The following is a 16,580-nucleotide window of genomic DNA, read 5'->3' on the forward strand; positions in this document are numbered from 1 at the left end:
ACTATTCTATTATTTTAGGGTTTTCAAGCATGTATTTTGACTGTGATTCCTTCTTTTAGTAGAAAAAAGCAAGTTTTGTTTGCCTGTTACTGCTAAAAATGAGTTGGAGTAACAAGTTCTGAATTCAGTGGATTATTTTTTTTGCTACTTTTCTGACAGGGTGCACGTTGACATTGAATTTAGTAACTTTAAATTAAGTGATCTGTATAATCAACTGTAACTTCATTTAAAAAACTAGTTTTTTATTGAAAAGCCTTTTTCTTTTATTTTTAACTTGTGTAAATGTTTTTAAGTCATTTAACTTTTAGGCAAATTCAGACAACTTGAAAGGCTTTCTAAAAATGCAAATATAATTCACAGAAGGAAAACCCCGCTTTCCTGGAAACAGATAAATATTTGCTTGCTGATGGGAAGTAGTGAATGAATTCCTTATTTTGCTTTTCTTGCTGCGCAGCTTTTGCTTTACTTATTAAACTGTCTTTATCTGAGCCCACAATTTTTTTTTTTCTTGTGCCCTTCTGATTTCTCTCACCCATCCTGTTGTGTCGGGGAGTGAGCCAGTGGCTCTGTGAGGCTGAGCTGCTGGCCAGGGTTAACCTTCGACAGGAGCTGAAGAGAAAACTTTTCCTCCTTCACTAGGAGGTTGTAGTGTTGTTGGGAATTACTGGTGTAAGCAAGAGTTTTCCAGAGCATTGATTTCAGCCATCAGCACTCTTTATGCTAAAGAAACCTGCTAGAATACAAGAAGCGATTACAGTGTGTCAGCAAGATAGGAGCACGTTTGATGAAGAACAGGGTATATTCGTGTTAATTGAGTGTAATATAGAAGCATCATTCTGCCGAAAATCTAAGTCAAGGCCTTCTCTAGTTACAAAATAACAAAACATCACAAGCTTTTACTGCGGTACATTTTTTTCTTTTTTTGCTTCTGCAAATTAGAACTATGAAGACGTGAAGGATAAAACTGCTACATGCCAAACCCTGCACAAGAACTGAGGAAAACCGTTCTATCCTCCCTCTCAATTTTATTATTTTAAATTTTCTGTATTATAGACTAAGCTGGCAATAGCTTATGCATTTTAAAAAAAATACTATTCAACTGAAAGCTTTACATTAATAGGATTTTACTATTTTCACATACATTTCAAAGCGTTTTTCCTTGTTACATAGGATGGTCTTCTAGAATTACAGTAGTTCAAAAGAATTAACTGGCTTTATTTGTGCAGTCATTAATACGGGTTTGACATTGTTATTATCAAGTGGTGAGAAGATCTGTTGATGATAATAGGAACTTGTTTTGGTGGTGTTCAGTTGAAAACTGAACAGTTACAAAAACTGGTCATGTTTGTAGCCTAATAGAGAACCATCTGTACCAATTTGTAAAAAAAAAAAAAAAAAACAAACCAAAAAACAACCAAAAAACACCCCAAACCCCCAAATCCAGTTTAACAAGGCTCTTGTCATTTATGTGAGTTAAGACAGAATGTTTTTTGCTTTGTCCTCTCCAAAGCTGTATTATTTATCTGGAATATGTGAATCTTCTGGGAATTATATAAATATTGCTGTCCATATGATCTTTGCCTCATCTTTGTCTCACAGCAACTTAAATTAACTAGACCACTATTTAAATATAATGTTGAATATATACTTTTATTTTTTTACTGTGATTATAAAGCTTATTAGTCTAAGGCACAGACCAACTGTTCCTTGAAGTAGTAAATAACAACAGTTCCCTGAACAAAGTGGCATGTCCTGAATAGAAGAATTAATTAGGACCAGCTGGAATGAATTATTGTACTTAAAGGTCATTATTTGTTTTTATTCTGAATATACTATAATTTTCTTATGAATTTGTGTAACAGTCTGGGGGAAAAAAACCCTGTAATTCTTAAAAATATTATGTTCTTTATCAAATGTTTTGTTTGCTCTTTCATATAATAGGTGAAATATTATAGACACTTGGCACCTGATCACTTGCTTCAAATATGCCATCGGCTTGGACCTCTTCTAGAGCAAGAAATTCCCCAAAGTGTCCCTGGAGTGCAGACGTTATTAGGAGCTGGCAGACAGTCTTTGCTTCGTACAAACAAAAGTATGAAAATTTTAAGAGAATTTTGAGTTATTGATATTTCATGCCTTTACTACATTTTCACATGAAAAAAACCCACTTGCCTACATTTTTTGTGTATCTTTTTTTGAAACAGGTTGCAAACATGTTGTGTGGAAGGGATCTGCTCTTGCTGCGCTACATTGTGGGAGGCCTCCAGAGTCACCTGTAAATTATGGCAGTCCACCTAGTATAGGTAAGTCAGTTTTACTCTGACATTGCTGTTGTAATGCCCAATTCTCAAGGTGATTGATTATAGTGATGATGAGTGCTAAGTAGTAGTTCTGTTTATATTTGTCCTTGTTTATATCATATACCTTACCTTTAGTAGTATTTTTATTAAGATGTTGTGTTGTCATATTTACCAGTTTGTACGTGGGTGAAAAATTAGTATTGTAAATTCATCTACTAGTTCTGCTCTGAAGCTCGTCTTGTATTTATTCCATTTCATACTTCAAAGACATTTCAACACTGATTACATACAAATAAAACTCTTCTTCTTAAAGATGGAATAAAGCTGTCAGTTGATAAATAATTAGTACTATTTAATAACTTTAAACCAGAGCAGCATGGCCTGCAACCATTTTTTGGGGGAATAAGTCATGTTGACTGGTAACGGTTTTCTTGGAAAGATTTGAATGTCTTGTAGAAGTTACTCTTTCTGGTCCATTCAGTAGTTTTGTAGTTGTGCTTTGGTTTGCTGTGCTTTATCATGAAGCATGCATGTGCTCTCTGTACTGTTGAAGAACTGAGAAGCTGGAGGTCAGAGGTATTGCGTTGTTTTTAGTTAATATTTTCAAGCTCTCATATGGTCACTAAAACATGTTTGTTAGCTTTCAGTCTTCTAACAAGAAGATACTTGGTTTTTTTAGCTGCTAGAAGAATGAAGACATGATATTTTAGGAGCTTCTTTAAGGACCATCCTTTTCCCTTTGTTATAGATAGGAAAATAGACAAAATCACTTGTTTCTTTTTTCATTTTTCTATGCTGATGTTCAGGGAAGAGGGAGTGATTAAGATGAAATTACCAGTGTGGATTTATACCAGAACAGTTGTTGCAGATAGATGTGCAGTGTGGGATGAGAGTGGGCAGAGAATATGCAGTTGTTTGGCTACTGATCAGGTGCAGCTACTGCAAAGACAGAGGTTTCTGGCTTGGCAAAGGAAGCGAAGGCTGAAGATACAGTGAGGGACTAATGAGTAACAATGTACAAATATATAGCTGTACTTTTTGGAACAGAGGCATTTTTAATGTGGTGAGTTGCCATCACAATTTTTTTTAACCTCTAGGCTCCTTTTAGAGGTTATTTTGTAGCCTGTAAGTTTTCCATGAGTTGGAGGGGAGAGAGAGAGATAAAAATAATTGAGAGCTTAATTTGAGCTATTTATATTATTTCTAATGTTGAAGAAACTCAAAATCGATTCTGAAAATGTACTTGACCCAGAGAGTTATAATTCTCTTTTAACAGCTGAAGCAGAAGCGTTCGACAGCTAAGAAGTTCTTAAGCTGGGCATGGCTGGTTTTTGTCTTGGTCAGATGGCAAAGTATTTGTATAGTAGCTCTTCTGTATTGTCAGTGGTTGGGGCTGGGCTGGCCACTAGGCAAACGCTCTGTATTTACCCCCTCCATTCCCAAAGGGGAAGAGAAAGAGAGTAAAACAGAGACTTATGGATTGAAAAAGAAAACTGGAACAGCTGTAATGAAACAATAATAGTGCTAATAACAAAATAGTGAAAATAATTAACTATGTACAAATATGTACAAAGCCAATATCAAAACTCCCCTGATGAATCGCCACTGATGCTGCAGGGCAGGCAAGCACTGAGGAAAGTCCCAGACTGGGCTCAGCAGGAGGCAGGAATGAGATTCAGGAGCTGGATTTGGGAAGTAGATTCAGGAATTCGTGGATTGGGATTGAGGGCAGGAGAAGAGAGTCCTTCAACAAAGGCCATCAAAGAAGAGAACTTAATCCTTGTGATCCCTCAGCTTTATACTAAACATGAGAATATGTGGAGTGGAATACGGTCGATTTTGGGTCACATGTCCTGTCTGCTCCTCCCTTGAGGTGTGATCTTTTTGCTTTAGGGCACCTCAGTGCATCACACGAGATTTAGCATTGACCTTGGTTACCATGGGAGCAAGTACAAGCAAGAGCCTTTCTGCATACCAGTACTTGGTGGGAACTCTAAATATCACGCCTCTAGAAGGAAACACTGTCTGGAAAAACATGTTGTTAGCTTCAGAAAGTGCAGTCTTTTCTAAAAGACTGAGCTGAAAAGTAAAATAGTTGCTTAACCCAGGAAATGTTTTAAAGCACAAATTGCATGCTCTCTGTGATATTTCTGTAGATGCTTGGACTATAGGAAGAGAATGTGCTCTTGTTGGGTGTTTAGAGCTAAGTTTTCAGAACCTCCTCAGCTAGTATGTGTATCGGTCAGAGGTGGTTCTCTTAAGCCCTTGTATAGCACCTGCATCCATTCCCTGTGATTTTGTTTAGAGCTGGTAATTTCATACTCATGTAGGGAGTTGTTTCCATGTTGTGCTCCAGGTGTGAGGGAGAAAACGCTTGTTGCTGAGTAGAATAACCCCTTGTGAATGGTTATGCGTTGTCTTGAAGGTGGTAAACTTCAAAAATCTCAGGCTAGGCTAGCAGCTATGTTTGCAAGGTGAGTGGAGGACTGAGCTTTCTAATAACAAAGTTTTCTTTAGTGGTTACCTTACCTTTTCCCTTACTTGGGGAATGCACTTTAAAACATGTAGGAGAAATCAGAATGGAAGAGGACTGTCTCGCGATGTACTGTAGCTTGCTCATGGTATACAGATTTAAAGGGAAAAAGACCAGTATATGAAATCCATGGCAGCTGGACTTCAGAGAAAGTTGTAGAGTTGCTATGGTAGTAGAATTAAATGTTAAATAACTTTCAGACTCTTTTTAGGGAAGAACCAGTAAGGTTTCCTAAATAAATGTTATTTTTATTGAACCTTTTTCAGAGCACTCAATATTTGCAAAATTACAGTTATTTCAACATACCACTTTTTCATGACCAATAATTTCCTTTTCAAAACATTGAGATAAGTGCTGGTAACTGAATGTTTTCAACTGTAAAGCGTATCTGGATTTTTTGGATGTTTGGTTCAGAGTTGTGTGTTAAAACATTTGGTTTTGATTTACACTATTCTAGTCTGATCCTCTCAATGAAATCATGAACTGGAATGGCACCTGTTCTAAATTGAACTAGAAAATTTTGTTCTGTTTCCTTAAATAACTTCTTCCCTTGGGATGGCTGTATGTTATGTATATGCCCAACATAAAAAAAGAAAAAAAAGAAAAAGGAGCCTGTTGTTCTTCAGAATGTCAGTATTTAGGTGGAGAACCCACTAATGGTTGAGGAACAGAAAAGATGCTGAAATCTATCTTGTGCAGGAAAACTTAATTTACGTTTCAGAGAACATAGAGGAATACTCATTTGTTTTCTAGCCTGATGAATCAATGCAGTTATGATGCTAGTGGGATATTCATTAGAGTTAAAGTTTTGTGTACATTGTGCCAGCTGCCTTTTAAGTAGCTGGTTTATATACAAATAAAATATATCTGTATGAATAGGTACTTCTCTAGAAAACTGCCCGGTATCTGTAGAGCATAATAAAGAGAAACAGAACTTGAATACGGAATAGTCTTTGTCCAGTTGCTGTTACATATGTAATTTATCTTATAAAAAGTTAATTGAGAACAAAAAGAGCTGTGTTAAGCTAATTTGTTTTGTTAAATGTCCCATAGTCTTGAATGCAGAAACAGAAAAATAACTCTTTTTCAGTAATTTTCAGGAACTGCTGAAAAACCACAGAACCAAAGTTTAAAGCTTTGAGAGCTTTGAGCTCAAAGCTCTTAGGGGAGCTGGCTGCTCAGGTGTGAAGACTTGAATGGGACTGGTTGTTCACACCAGATAATGAAGAATGTTTTTTCTGACCAGTGAATATATGTGCCTTTCAAAATAGTATTTCGTGGTCTTGCTTAACAGTGCACTTCAAGAAAAGTTCTGAGGCAGTTTGTAGTTTTCTCACAATTTTTTTGTTAAATGGTGCTACTGTTTTGGCTGTAAGGTGAATGTGAGGTTCTGCAAGTGGTATAAAAGTCTATTTTTAGAGCTATAGTGAGTATTTTAGGCCTAAAAGCTAACCTAAGAGTGCTTTGTGTAACTACATTATTCTGTTAATTATGGTTAAAAAAAAACACCCCAAACTGAAACCTTCTGTTAAAGGATCTGTGTAAAAGTAACATCTTGTTACACTTGTTTATTAAAGTCCAAAGTGAATTATACTGAAGTAAATGACTTCTTTTTATGCAAGAAGAAATGTACAATGGAAGTCTTATGGAACTTAATCTTTGAGTAGAATACAAATGGAATAAATATATAGTAAAACCAAGTGGGATTACATTGAAATTAGGGAACAGTTTGGAAACACTTCAAGTCGTGTAGCTTTCGTTTGTTTTTACATTCTGCCTTTCGAAACATGTCACCTCCTACCTCTCTGCCTTAATAAGGGTTGGCAGTTACTTTCACTGAGCAAGTTAATATTATATGTAAAATTATAGATGTATACAGGATTTTTATATTTTCAGAAGTACTGCAGTGAGGAGTCTGTACACTTTACCTTCGTGAAATGCTCAAAGACAAGTTCTGGCCTGATATTGCTAGCTTTACCACTTTACTTGGTTGACAGTCATCTATAACCTAGGAGGCCTGGAGTAGTGCATAAAATTTAGAAGTAGAAGGTAGAAGTGAGTTCAAGCTGCTATTTTGATACAAACTCCAAAAACTCAAAACTGAGTGCTTGATGCATTAGTCTTACTAGTTTGGAGAGTGAAAGGAGAAGTCTAGCGGTCTCCTTTTTTATTATTAATAGCTCTGAAAACCTTGGTATGCTTCAGAGGCAAGTTTAGCCTCTCAAGTTAATGAAACTTGATTCAATACAGGCAAGAGTTGTACGTGAAGTATTTTCTTTAGGTGTCCTTCCAGGTTTCTTTTGAATCTGGTGTACAAATGGAAGGGGATCAGAGGTGGATTCTGTTCAGAATAAAACATTTTTTTCCTTCCTTTCTGGGGTTGTAATTAACTGATGAAAGACAAGCTGTAATGATTTTTGTGTGTGCTTTTTTTAAAAAAAAGTAAAACAAAAATTGGTTCATCACTGATTAGTGGATAAGGTAGGTTACTGTTCCCCATCTTTAAGGCGTATTTTACATTTCAGGATATGACCGTGTAAATAAGGTGATTGAATTGGTCACTGCAGTAGAACTAAAGTAAGAAAGCCAAAGGGAGGAAAAAAATTCAGCATAGCTGACACTACCATATCTTTCAGACCCCCAAATATATCTTCCTTTTACAGATTGCTGTTTTTCTCTGAGCCGCTTGTTCTGTTTTGAGTGGAGATGAGTTAGAGACATTCTAAAACTTTGAAGGCATTCAGTTGGTGCCTGTTGCATGCCTTTGGAGTGGGAGAAAATCTATGTTCTTGTAAGTTCCACTGAAAACTCCCACAACTTTATGTGTAATTTTTACGTTGTTCTGAGGGTGACCAAACAAATAAGGTGATCGTGACTTTCAGACGTGTGATTTTCAGGTTAAGGTTGTTGGCAGCAATGAATTGTAATAGTAGATGTGAGGTTTTAAAAAATAAAGTTCCATTTTATTAAGTTGTTTTAAGAGCCCAACTCTCCTTTCACGGTTTAGATTCCTGAGTGTTCCTTGTAAAAAAAGGAGTTTAAACTCTTACCTTTATAGCTTAAGGTTAGACCTTTTAAGTAAAGAATCCCATGTTTCTCATTCTGCCTATCCCCTTGCCTTTTTTTTTTTGTTACATCTGGTAAAAGATTGTCTTAGTTTCAGCTAAGCAGAACCAATGCTGTTCAGTGACTTTTACTTCTCAGCTGAGCCTCTTCTTAGAGGCTGCACTTCCTGCAGTTAGCAACCTATATTTGACCCTGCTTTCAGAGGAGAATTAGACTAGGTGGTTTTCAGAGGTCTCTCCCAACTTCAATCATCTGTGATTGTGCAGTAACAAAGTCGAAGTTCCTCTGGCATTAAATCACGTGAGGGATATGAAGGAACATAAAAGGGTCTCTTGCAGATCTCTCAACAGCAGAAGAAGCAGTAGAGTCTGCTCCTGAGTAGGGCAAGGGACCTGCTGACAAAAAGACCTTGAACAGCTGACGTATTCAATTACTTCTTGGCCTGGGTCTTCACTTTTAATATTAACCTTCAAAAATTCAGAGGGAAGGTCTGGAGCAAGGAAGACTTTGGCGGAGAAGGATCAGGTTAGGGACTGTTTGAAGAAAATACATATATATGTTCGTGGGCCCTGACAGCATGCAAGCCTGGGTGCTGAGGGTGGTGGCTGTCATTCAAGGCCACTCTTGATAATTGCTGAAAGTTCGTGGTGGTCATGGGAAGCTTCCTGAGGGCTGGAAGAGAGCAAATGTTGCTGCTGGCTCAAAATGAAGAGAGGCAAGAAGGAGATGCAGTGGAACTGAAGGTGCGTCCTTCTTGCCTCCAGCCTTGGGCAAGTGATGAAGCAAATACTCCTGGAAGCCAACATGCTAAGGAGAAGAACAACATGCTAAGGACAGGAACGTGCTTGAGAGTAGTTGGCACTGGTCTGTGAAGAAGTCATGCCTGAATAGCCTGACAGCCTTTTAAATGAGATGAGTGGCTTGGAGGATGAGGGGATAGTAGTGGATGTTGTTGATCCTGACTTCAGCAAGCCTTTCTGAACTGTAACGTGCTCACCGAGAGACTTAACAAGATTAAGGGCGGAAGTTCTGGGCCCAAAGGGTTGTCATCAGCAGGATGAATTCCAGTGACTGTCATGAGGGATAGTCACTAATGGGGTACTCCAGGGGTTGATACTAGAGCTAGTATTTTTAAGTATCTTCTTTAATAACTTGGTTGATGAAACACCCAAGTTCTGCAGACAATGCAAAAACTCAGAGGAGTGATTGATGGATCAGAAGGTCTGTGCTGCCGCTCAGGGGGACCTTGACAGACTGGAGAAATGAGTCAACAAGAATCAAACAAAGTTTCACAGAGAGAAGTGATAAAGTCCTGCACCTGAGGAGGAGTAACCTCATGCACCAGCAGACACTGGGGGCTCAATGATTGGAAAGCAGCTTTGCACAAAATGAGCTAGTGTGTAGCACGTGTCAGACATTGAGTCTACACAAAAACTGAGTGGTGTCCTGGACTGATGGAGACTGTGAATTGCCATTAGGCTAAGGGTGCTCCTTTCCCTCTGTTCAGTGCAGGTGAGATCACACCTGGAGTGCTGGGTCCAGCTCTGGCCTCCTCAGAACAAGAAAGATATGGGTGGACAAGCTGGTCGAACCAAGGGCGAGGAAGATGATGAAGGGACTCACAAGGAGAAGCCAGAAGAGCTGGGATTGTTTAGCCTTGAGCAGAGAAAGCAATGGTGGAGGCGAGGTTATCAATGGATGTAAATACCTGAATAAGAGAGTGTGATGGAGCCATACTCTTGTCATTGGGGGTCTCCTGATGGACAGAGGCCATGGACACAAACTGGAATAGAGGAACTTCAATTTAAACATGAGAAAACACCTTTTGGGGAGTGATCAAAGCTTTTGACACAGGTTGCTGAGAGAGTATCCTTGAAGATACTCAAAACGTGACTGGAAACAGCCCTGAGCAACATACTGTAGCTGACCCCGCTTGCTCAGGGGGATTGGACAAGATGATCTCTAGAGATTCCTTCCCACTTGAACCATTCTGTTGTTCTGTGGTGTCAGACCGTTTCAGTCTTTGAGGCTGGTCATGTTATGTGAAGATTAGTCCAATTACCTAAAAAATAGAAGCCAATTCATTTTATTTGGTACCAATTGACAAGTAATTGATAGCAACTTAAATGATTAAAACCACTTTGTCACAAATTTTATGTGTTCACAATGCATGACTTTCTCAAGGATTGGTGTCTACTGATCCGTTGACTTCATTATTTAATATGAAGAATCTTGATTTTGAAACCATGGTGTCATTTGGACGTGACGGATAGTCATCATGCGTTGCACAGCAACCAGTTTGTAGCATCTGCTTTTTTAATTTGCTTGTTTTAAATTTTATTTATTTTTAAAGTAGTAGGCATGTGAAGCCAAGTTATACTAATTTCCATAGCTGACCAGGCATTGGATGCAAGTTCTTTCTGTGCAGTGTCTGCAGTGCCCTTTAATCTCTATTTTGTCATTTTCTTCTTTTGTCCTTCCAGTCCTTCTCTTCATGTTGGTTGACTTGTGTAAAGCCCAGCCAGTGCTCTAGTTCTTCCTGGGACAGTCCTACCCTCTGTCCCTCCCTTATGATGTGTGGTTTGTGACTCACACTGCAGCTGTTTAACTGCTTCTACTTTACCACTCTTCTTGGGATTAACAACTTTATCATACTGATTCACTTGTGTGAACTCAGGCAAAATGTAAACAGACAACTGCTAATATGGCTAAAATGAGAGATACTAGGCTTTTTATCACTGGGGTTTCTAAAATCACTTTTTCCCCCCAAATGCAGCTGAAATCAAGCTAAAACAGAGCAGAGGCCACGTACCTGACAAGTGTTGATGCTAGATATGGGTAATAATCCCTGTAAAACCAAAGGTCTGTTATTAGTACAAAGACATTATTATTATTAACAGTTAGTAGCCTTTCTCACCTTGCCTTGCACCAAAAACATCAGTTTTATTGTTCAGCTGCAGGAATTTATTTTTGAGACACAGTTATTTTTAATTTTTACATGTACTTGGGAGGGGAAAAAACGATACTGTGCTAGCAAAGTGTGCACGTGACACATTGGAGTTGTCAGTGTTTGGAATAACAAATGGGAATGGGCCAGTTAGAGAAAACAAGCTGGATCACTTGGCAAAGTCAAAGAGAATAAATATAAATGTAGTTAAATGGAAGGGCATATTGAAGAACAATGGTGGATGTGAGAATTTAGGTTCAAACAACACCAAAAAAAATCCTTTTGAGAAATCTTTTTAAAATTACACATTTATGAACAGTGTTCAAACCTGCATGAGATTGATTCTCCTTACCTGCCAATTGCATGATGTTGGTAAAAAATTTGGTTCCCGTAGAATGTAAGTTCCTAATACTGTGTTTTGGTTTGGTCTGGATTTTTTCCCCGTTTCAAATCACTTCTTAATTCACTTATTTTTAACAAATTCTGGGATTTTTGCAAGTTTTATATTTTGCTCAAGGCCAGAGAATGAGATGGATCCCAGTTTTCTTGTTTCTAGTGTCAGTGTTGCCTCTTACTTCCTCTGGTAGGTTGATTGTAACTGAGCAAGGCGGGCATTTCACTTGTTCAATTTCCCGGAGATACGTGAACTAGTATCAAGTTGCCCATCACCACTTTGTATCATCAGAATTACTAGCTTAGGTTCTGTTAATCTTCTTCAGTGATTAAAAACAAACAAAAAACCAAACAAAATCTGAAAAAACCAAATAGCTTCCCCCAAACTTGATATTTATTTCAAGTACATTACAAGATATTTTCATAAATTTAGAGGCATATGAAAAATTAAATGCTTACCTGAAGTCATTGATTCTTTTATTGTGAAGAGCCTACCTATGGTTTCAAATTATTGACAGAACATCTCTGCAAAATAAACTTTTAGGTAACATTTTTTCCCTTTTTGTGAGCTATGGTTTCATTTGGAGGCATTGCTAGAAGCTGATTTCCAGCAACCATCTCGATCTTACATTAAGAGCAAACAAAATGTAACTTCTGAGTGGGTTGAGAATATTGTGTAAGCTCACTTTGTTGTGACAACAACCTTCCTTATTCTGTTTGTGTGTGTTTGGGGTTTTTTGTTTGTTCGTTTAGGGGTTTATTTTGAGTGTGTGGTTTTTTGGTGTGGTTTTTTTTTTTTTTTTTTTTTAAGCTGCAGGATGATTTGTCAGAAACCAAAACTAGATTTGTCTTGTGACTGAACTAATCTTGGTTTCCTGCTGTTCTAAAGTAGGCTGTTGGCAAGGAAAAGCTTTGTCATAAAGCAAATACAACTGCCTGTTTTCCTTGTGTAAGGGAAGGATGAAGAGGATAGTAGTGCAGTAGTGGCCCATTGATAGAAGTGCCTTGCTCCACAGCTAATGAGTCTGCTCTTTCTTAAAGCGTATTGAACTGGGAAAGCTTCCTTGAATCCTTGGGCTACACGGGCAGTTAGCTGACAACTTTCAGGGCTGTTCTTATGGCCTGAGGCCGGTGGGCTTGGCAGTTGTCCAGACCGCTAAGTGCTTTTGCTTCTTATAGAGTAGTGACAATCCGGTTTGTCTATTTAATACTTTGACCTGTGCTGACTAATGAACCAGTTTCTCATTGGTCTGGGCCAAAATGAAGCAAGGCAAGAGGTTTGTAGGTGTTCATGCTAGGGAGAGAATGTGGTTTGGTGCCCAGAGCCCTGCTCTGTTCCCACTCACTTCACTAATACAGTCATAGCCTTGGTCCCATATAAAGGGTGCTTAACCAGAGCAATAGTGAAAGTATCAGCTCCCTTTCTTGATACTGACCTTGTTTTTCATGTGTGTGTAGTGCTGTGGACATCATTGGGCGTTTATTGGTTTACTTTTCATGTATTCAGATGCTGAAGATCTGAAAATATTACATGTTTTATCACAATTCTATGGAATATGAGATGTATTACCATCGCCATTCTTTGTTCTAATGAAGATACAGGGAGCTGTTTGACTAATATCTATGTAACCATGTGTGTAAGCGTTACACTCTTGCATTATCATTGCATGAGTAGCAGTTTAATAACACTGAGCTTTACATTCTTTACTGAAATTCTTAGTGAAAGATTTCCTCCTAGAGCTTCTTAGCTTTTAAACGTGAAAAAAAATGCCCAGCTTTTTGAACAAGGTTCTATAGTCTGAATCAGAATCTTCTGTAAGGTTTTAGTAAATCTATGTAAATTTTTGTTTCATGTTTGTTTGTTTAGCTGCAGTGGGTAGTGATATTCTTTAAAAATTTAAATTGATTGTCCTGCCAGTGGTGGACAAATGTTTGATTATGTAGATGTCAAAAACCAGCTTGCCTTGGAGAAGGTTTACTTGCTGGCTGATTTTCAGTTAATAGCTCTGTGGAAACTCTTGTTAAATCTGAGGTACTTTACTCATGTATGGAAGCTGTCTCAGTCCTCCTGAATTTGTCTCACCTAGGTATAAAGTGAAAAGCGTATGCTGTTCATATGGCAATGGTCCAGTGTTGAAATAAACTCTGGAGAAGTATTTTAGTTCATGAACCCAATATAAATGCTGTCTCTTCTTTTTTTTTTTTTTCTTTGCCCATTTGGTAGTGGATACCCTGTTTTCAAGAAAACTAAATGGAAAATACAGACTTGAACGCCTTGTTCCAACTGCAGTCTATCAACATATGAAGATGCACAAACGAATTTTAGGACACTTATCTTCTGTATATTGTGTAACTTTTGATCGGACTGGCAGGCGAATATTTACTGTAAGTACAAAATCTTTATTTTTGTAGATTTTTTTTTTTAATTACAGATAGCATGTCACTGAATTGTTTAAAAAAAAATTTTAATGTGTGTTGGGTATTAACAATGAATAAATGCTTTACTACTATTACTCATATATCATATCATATATCATATCATGTATCATATCATAATCATATCATATCATAGAATGGCCTAGGCTGGAAGGGACCTTAGAAATCATTTAATCCAACCTCTCTGTCATGGGCAGGGACACCACCTCTTGACTAGACCAGGCAACACATGGGGACCAAGTGGGAATTGAACCCACGACCTCGGTGTTGGTCATTGTTGTCAGCGCCGCGCTCAAACCACTGAGCTAACCAGCCTTGTATATGCCTTTTAATAACCATGCTGGTTTGCGCATTAAAATAATTTTGGCATACATGTCTTAAGGCTAGATGTGGTGATGATTGCCGATCTGTGTTGTTCAGTCGAAAAACTCAGGCTATTTTCAGTGGAACGGAATTATCTTGTAGATTATTTACTCTAGGCTTGTTTTCTCTGACAAAAACATAAGCAAAAATTATGGACCACCACCATGGAATTTGATTAGGAAGTCTGAGGGGACAATCAGTATGTAGTTAAAGATTATTCTGACTCCTGTCTATAACTTTTCTGGAACAGTCAATAAGCATGACTATTAAGTTTAACAGCCTAGTGATATGCTTAGATTTGGTACTGCATGTTAAAGGAAACTAGAAAGCTGAAAATTCACATGGTGTGTTTTAAGAGATGTAGTTCACAAGGACTTGTTGCAAGATTCCAGAAAGCTTTAGGGTTGTTTTTTTTTTGCCAGTTCTTAGTATTTTTAATTTTTTCCTTTTTTTATTGCTGTTAAAAAAAAATATATTAGATGGATGTTTTAAACTGCAAAATTTTCCAAGGAATGAGAACTGCAGAAACAGCTGTCAGAGTAATTCGGATTTTTTTAAGTAGTCAATTTTAGTAAAGACAAGGAGCTCATAAATACACACCTCATGCCAGTGTGGAACACTTTGTCTGCAATTATTACCTTCCCACAAACACTGGATGTAATTAATACTTCTGTGGATCCAGGAGCTTGATTATGTCCTTTCTAACCCCATGGCAGGTAACTCAGATGATGCAGGTGAAAGTATGGTTCAGTTCTCATACTTTATTTGTTGCAGTCTTAACTTCTGAAATTCTTTCAAGGTGGTTGTAAATACAATTCTCCCTTTTGCACACATACATTTTGCTTTGTTGCATGGAGGGATGTGTGGTTGCAGGAGGTAGGACACTTGGAAGTGTTTTGAACAGACCTGTTTGTTTCTTCAGCTGTTACTTCAGGCATAGCAGAGACTTTTTTCATATTTCTTTAGCTTTCAGTGGCAAGCTAAGTTCTTCCACAGTCATAGGCATTCAATTCTTATGTCCTGTGGTTTATGTGTGATGAACCTATCAGGAAAAAGGCTGTCTGTTGTGGATTTATTTTATGTGTGTCAGGGCAGAATGGATTAGAGATCATATGTGTACTAAGTACAAAAATTGCTTATGGTTCCCCTCTTCACCCTTAAATAAAAGCTTCTGTTTGTGCGGTCTAGGTGAAGTGCATAAAACTTGCTGTTAAGGTCTTCTGATTGTTCACTTTCCTAAAACTTTGTCATGTTCCTAAAACCTTTCTTCCTATTGTGAGCATCTGCAGTGATCATTCCTTGTTACACATCCTCCTGCTTTTTGCAGTCTGATTTACAAGTGTTCAAAGAGAGAGAATTCTCTTCAGTGTAACAGCAAATTTGTTTCCAAAAGAAAAGTAGAAGAACCTGAAATAAAATGAGGGAAGCAATATTGCTTGTGCAACCCCAGAGTTTTGCTGGCAGCCCTTTGCTGACAGGTACACTGGATGTTCTGGTATGATTGCTTGAAAAAGGTCTCAGTTTAGATCACGATTACTTCAATCTAGTGTGAAATTAAGTGTCCATAGAAATTATTTGTGGCTGGTGAGTTTTTATTTTTGAGGACCTGGCTTGGAACTTTCTACCTGTTTGTTCTCAGGTAAATCCAGTGTGGGGTTGGTTTTTTTTTATGTAGCTGTTAAAGTGATTGTTGGCAAATGGAAATCCAATGGGTTGTGTTCCACATTCCGATATAATCCAAGTTGTGGCTGGTGTGATGTAGTCAGTAGATAAACAGTCATGAACTGGCTTGTTGTAATTGTGTCTGTATAATGAAATGGTGCCAGTTCTTTTTAGACCATTACAGTTCCTGAAGTCTCTGGTGTAGTAAGTAGAAGTAGGAATTTATAATAAAAAGTAAGCCAGACTTCATTCCACGCGTGTCTGTTGCCAACATGTAAATCTGCCTGCCTCAGCAGAGAGTCATTCTTGTTCTACGTTTTCACTCCATGACCTCTAGCATTCAGTGTGACATTAGCTAGATAAGAGGTTGGTTGTTTTAGATTTATAATTGATTCTAGAAGATGCATCATAACTGTTCTCTGTTCCCTCTGATCCCTGAAGGATTGAATGCCTCTAAATTCAAGTTGTGGTTATGTTCTGGTTCAAATTAAAAGGTGAACTAAGTGATCTCAGCACATTTTTAAGTCATACTTTCCTGGGAGATGTTACCTTTGCTAGGAAAAAAGAGCTCTTAATTCGCTGGAAGGCAGCGTAAACGGGACATTACGCAGTTTTCCTACTAGCTGGTATGTCTCTATTAGGTTTGCATGGCAAGGTTTTGGCAGTGCGGCAGCTATAGTGGTGGCTTCTGTGAGAACCTGCCAGAAGGTTCTCCTGTGTCTGATAGAGCCAATGCCAGGATGGACCTGCTGCTTGCCAAGGCTGAGCCCGCCAGTGATGGTGATAACATTGAAGAAGGGGAAGAAAAAATGGCAGCTAGAGAGAGTAGTGAAAATGTGAAACAGCTTTACAAACACCAAGTCTGTGAGCAAGAGGAGGG

General features: G+C 38.0%; 1 protein-coding gene across 1 annotated transcript in view; it reads left to right on the forward strand.

Moving 5' to 3' along the window:
* Positions 1–1,947: 1,947 nt before the first annotated feature.
* PHIP (pleckstrin homology domain interacting protein) overlaps positions 1,948–16,580 on the forward strand; it is a 96,682-nt gene continuing 82,049 nt past the window's right edge. The window contains exons 1-3 of the mRNA XM_009878587.1: positions 1,948–2,092; positions 2,205–2,303; positions 13,464–13,624. Coding sequence (XP_009876889.1) covers positions 13,541–13,624 — 84 coding nt within the window. The 5' untranslated portion in view covers positions 1,948–2,092; positions 2,205–2,303; positions 13,464–13,540. The remainder of the gene's footprint in view (positions 2,093–2,204; positions 2,304–13,463; positions 13,625–16,580) is intronic.

The sequence above is a fragment of the Apaloderma vittatum genome, unplaced genomic scaffold (genome assembly GCF_000703405.1).
Source record: "Apaloderma vittatum isolate BGI_N311 unplaced genomic scaffold, ASM70340v1 scaffold19261, whole genome shotgun sequence".
In the NCBI taxonomy this organism is placed as follows: Eukaryota; Metazoa; Chordata; class Aves; order Trogoniformes; family Trogonidae; genus Apaloderma; species Apaloderma vittatum.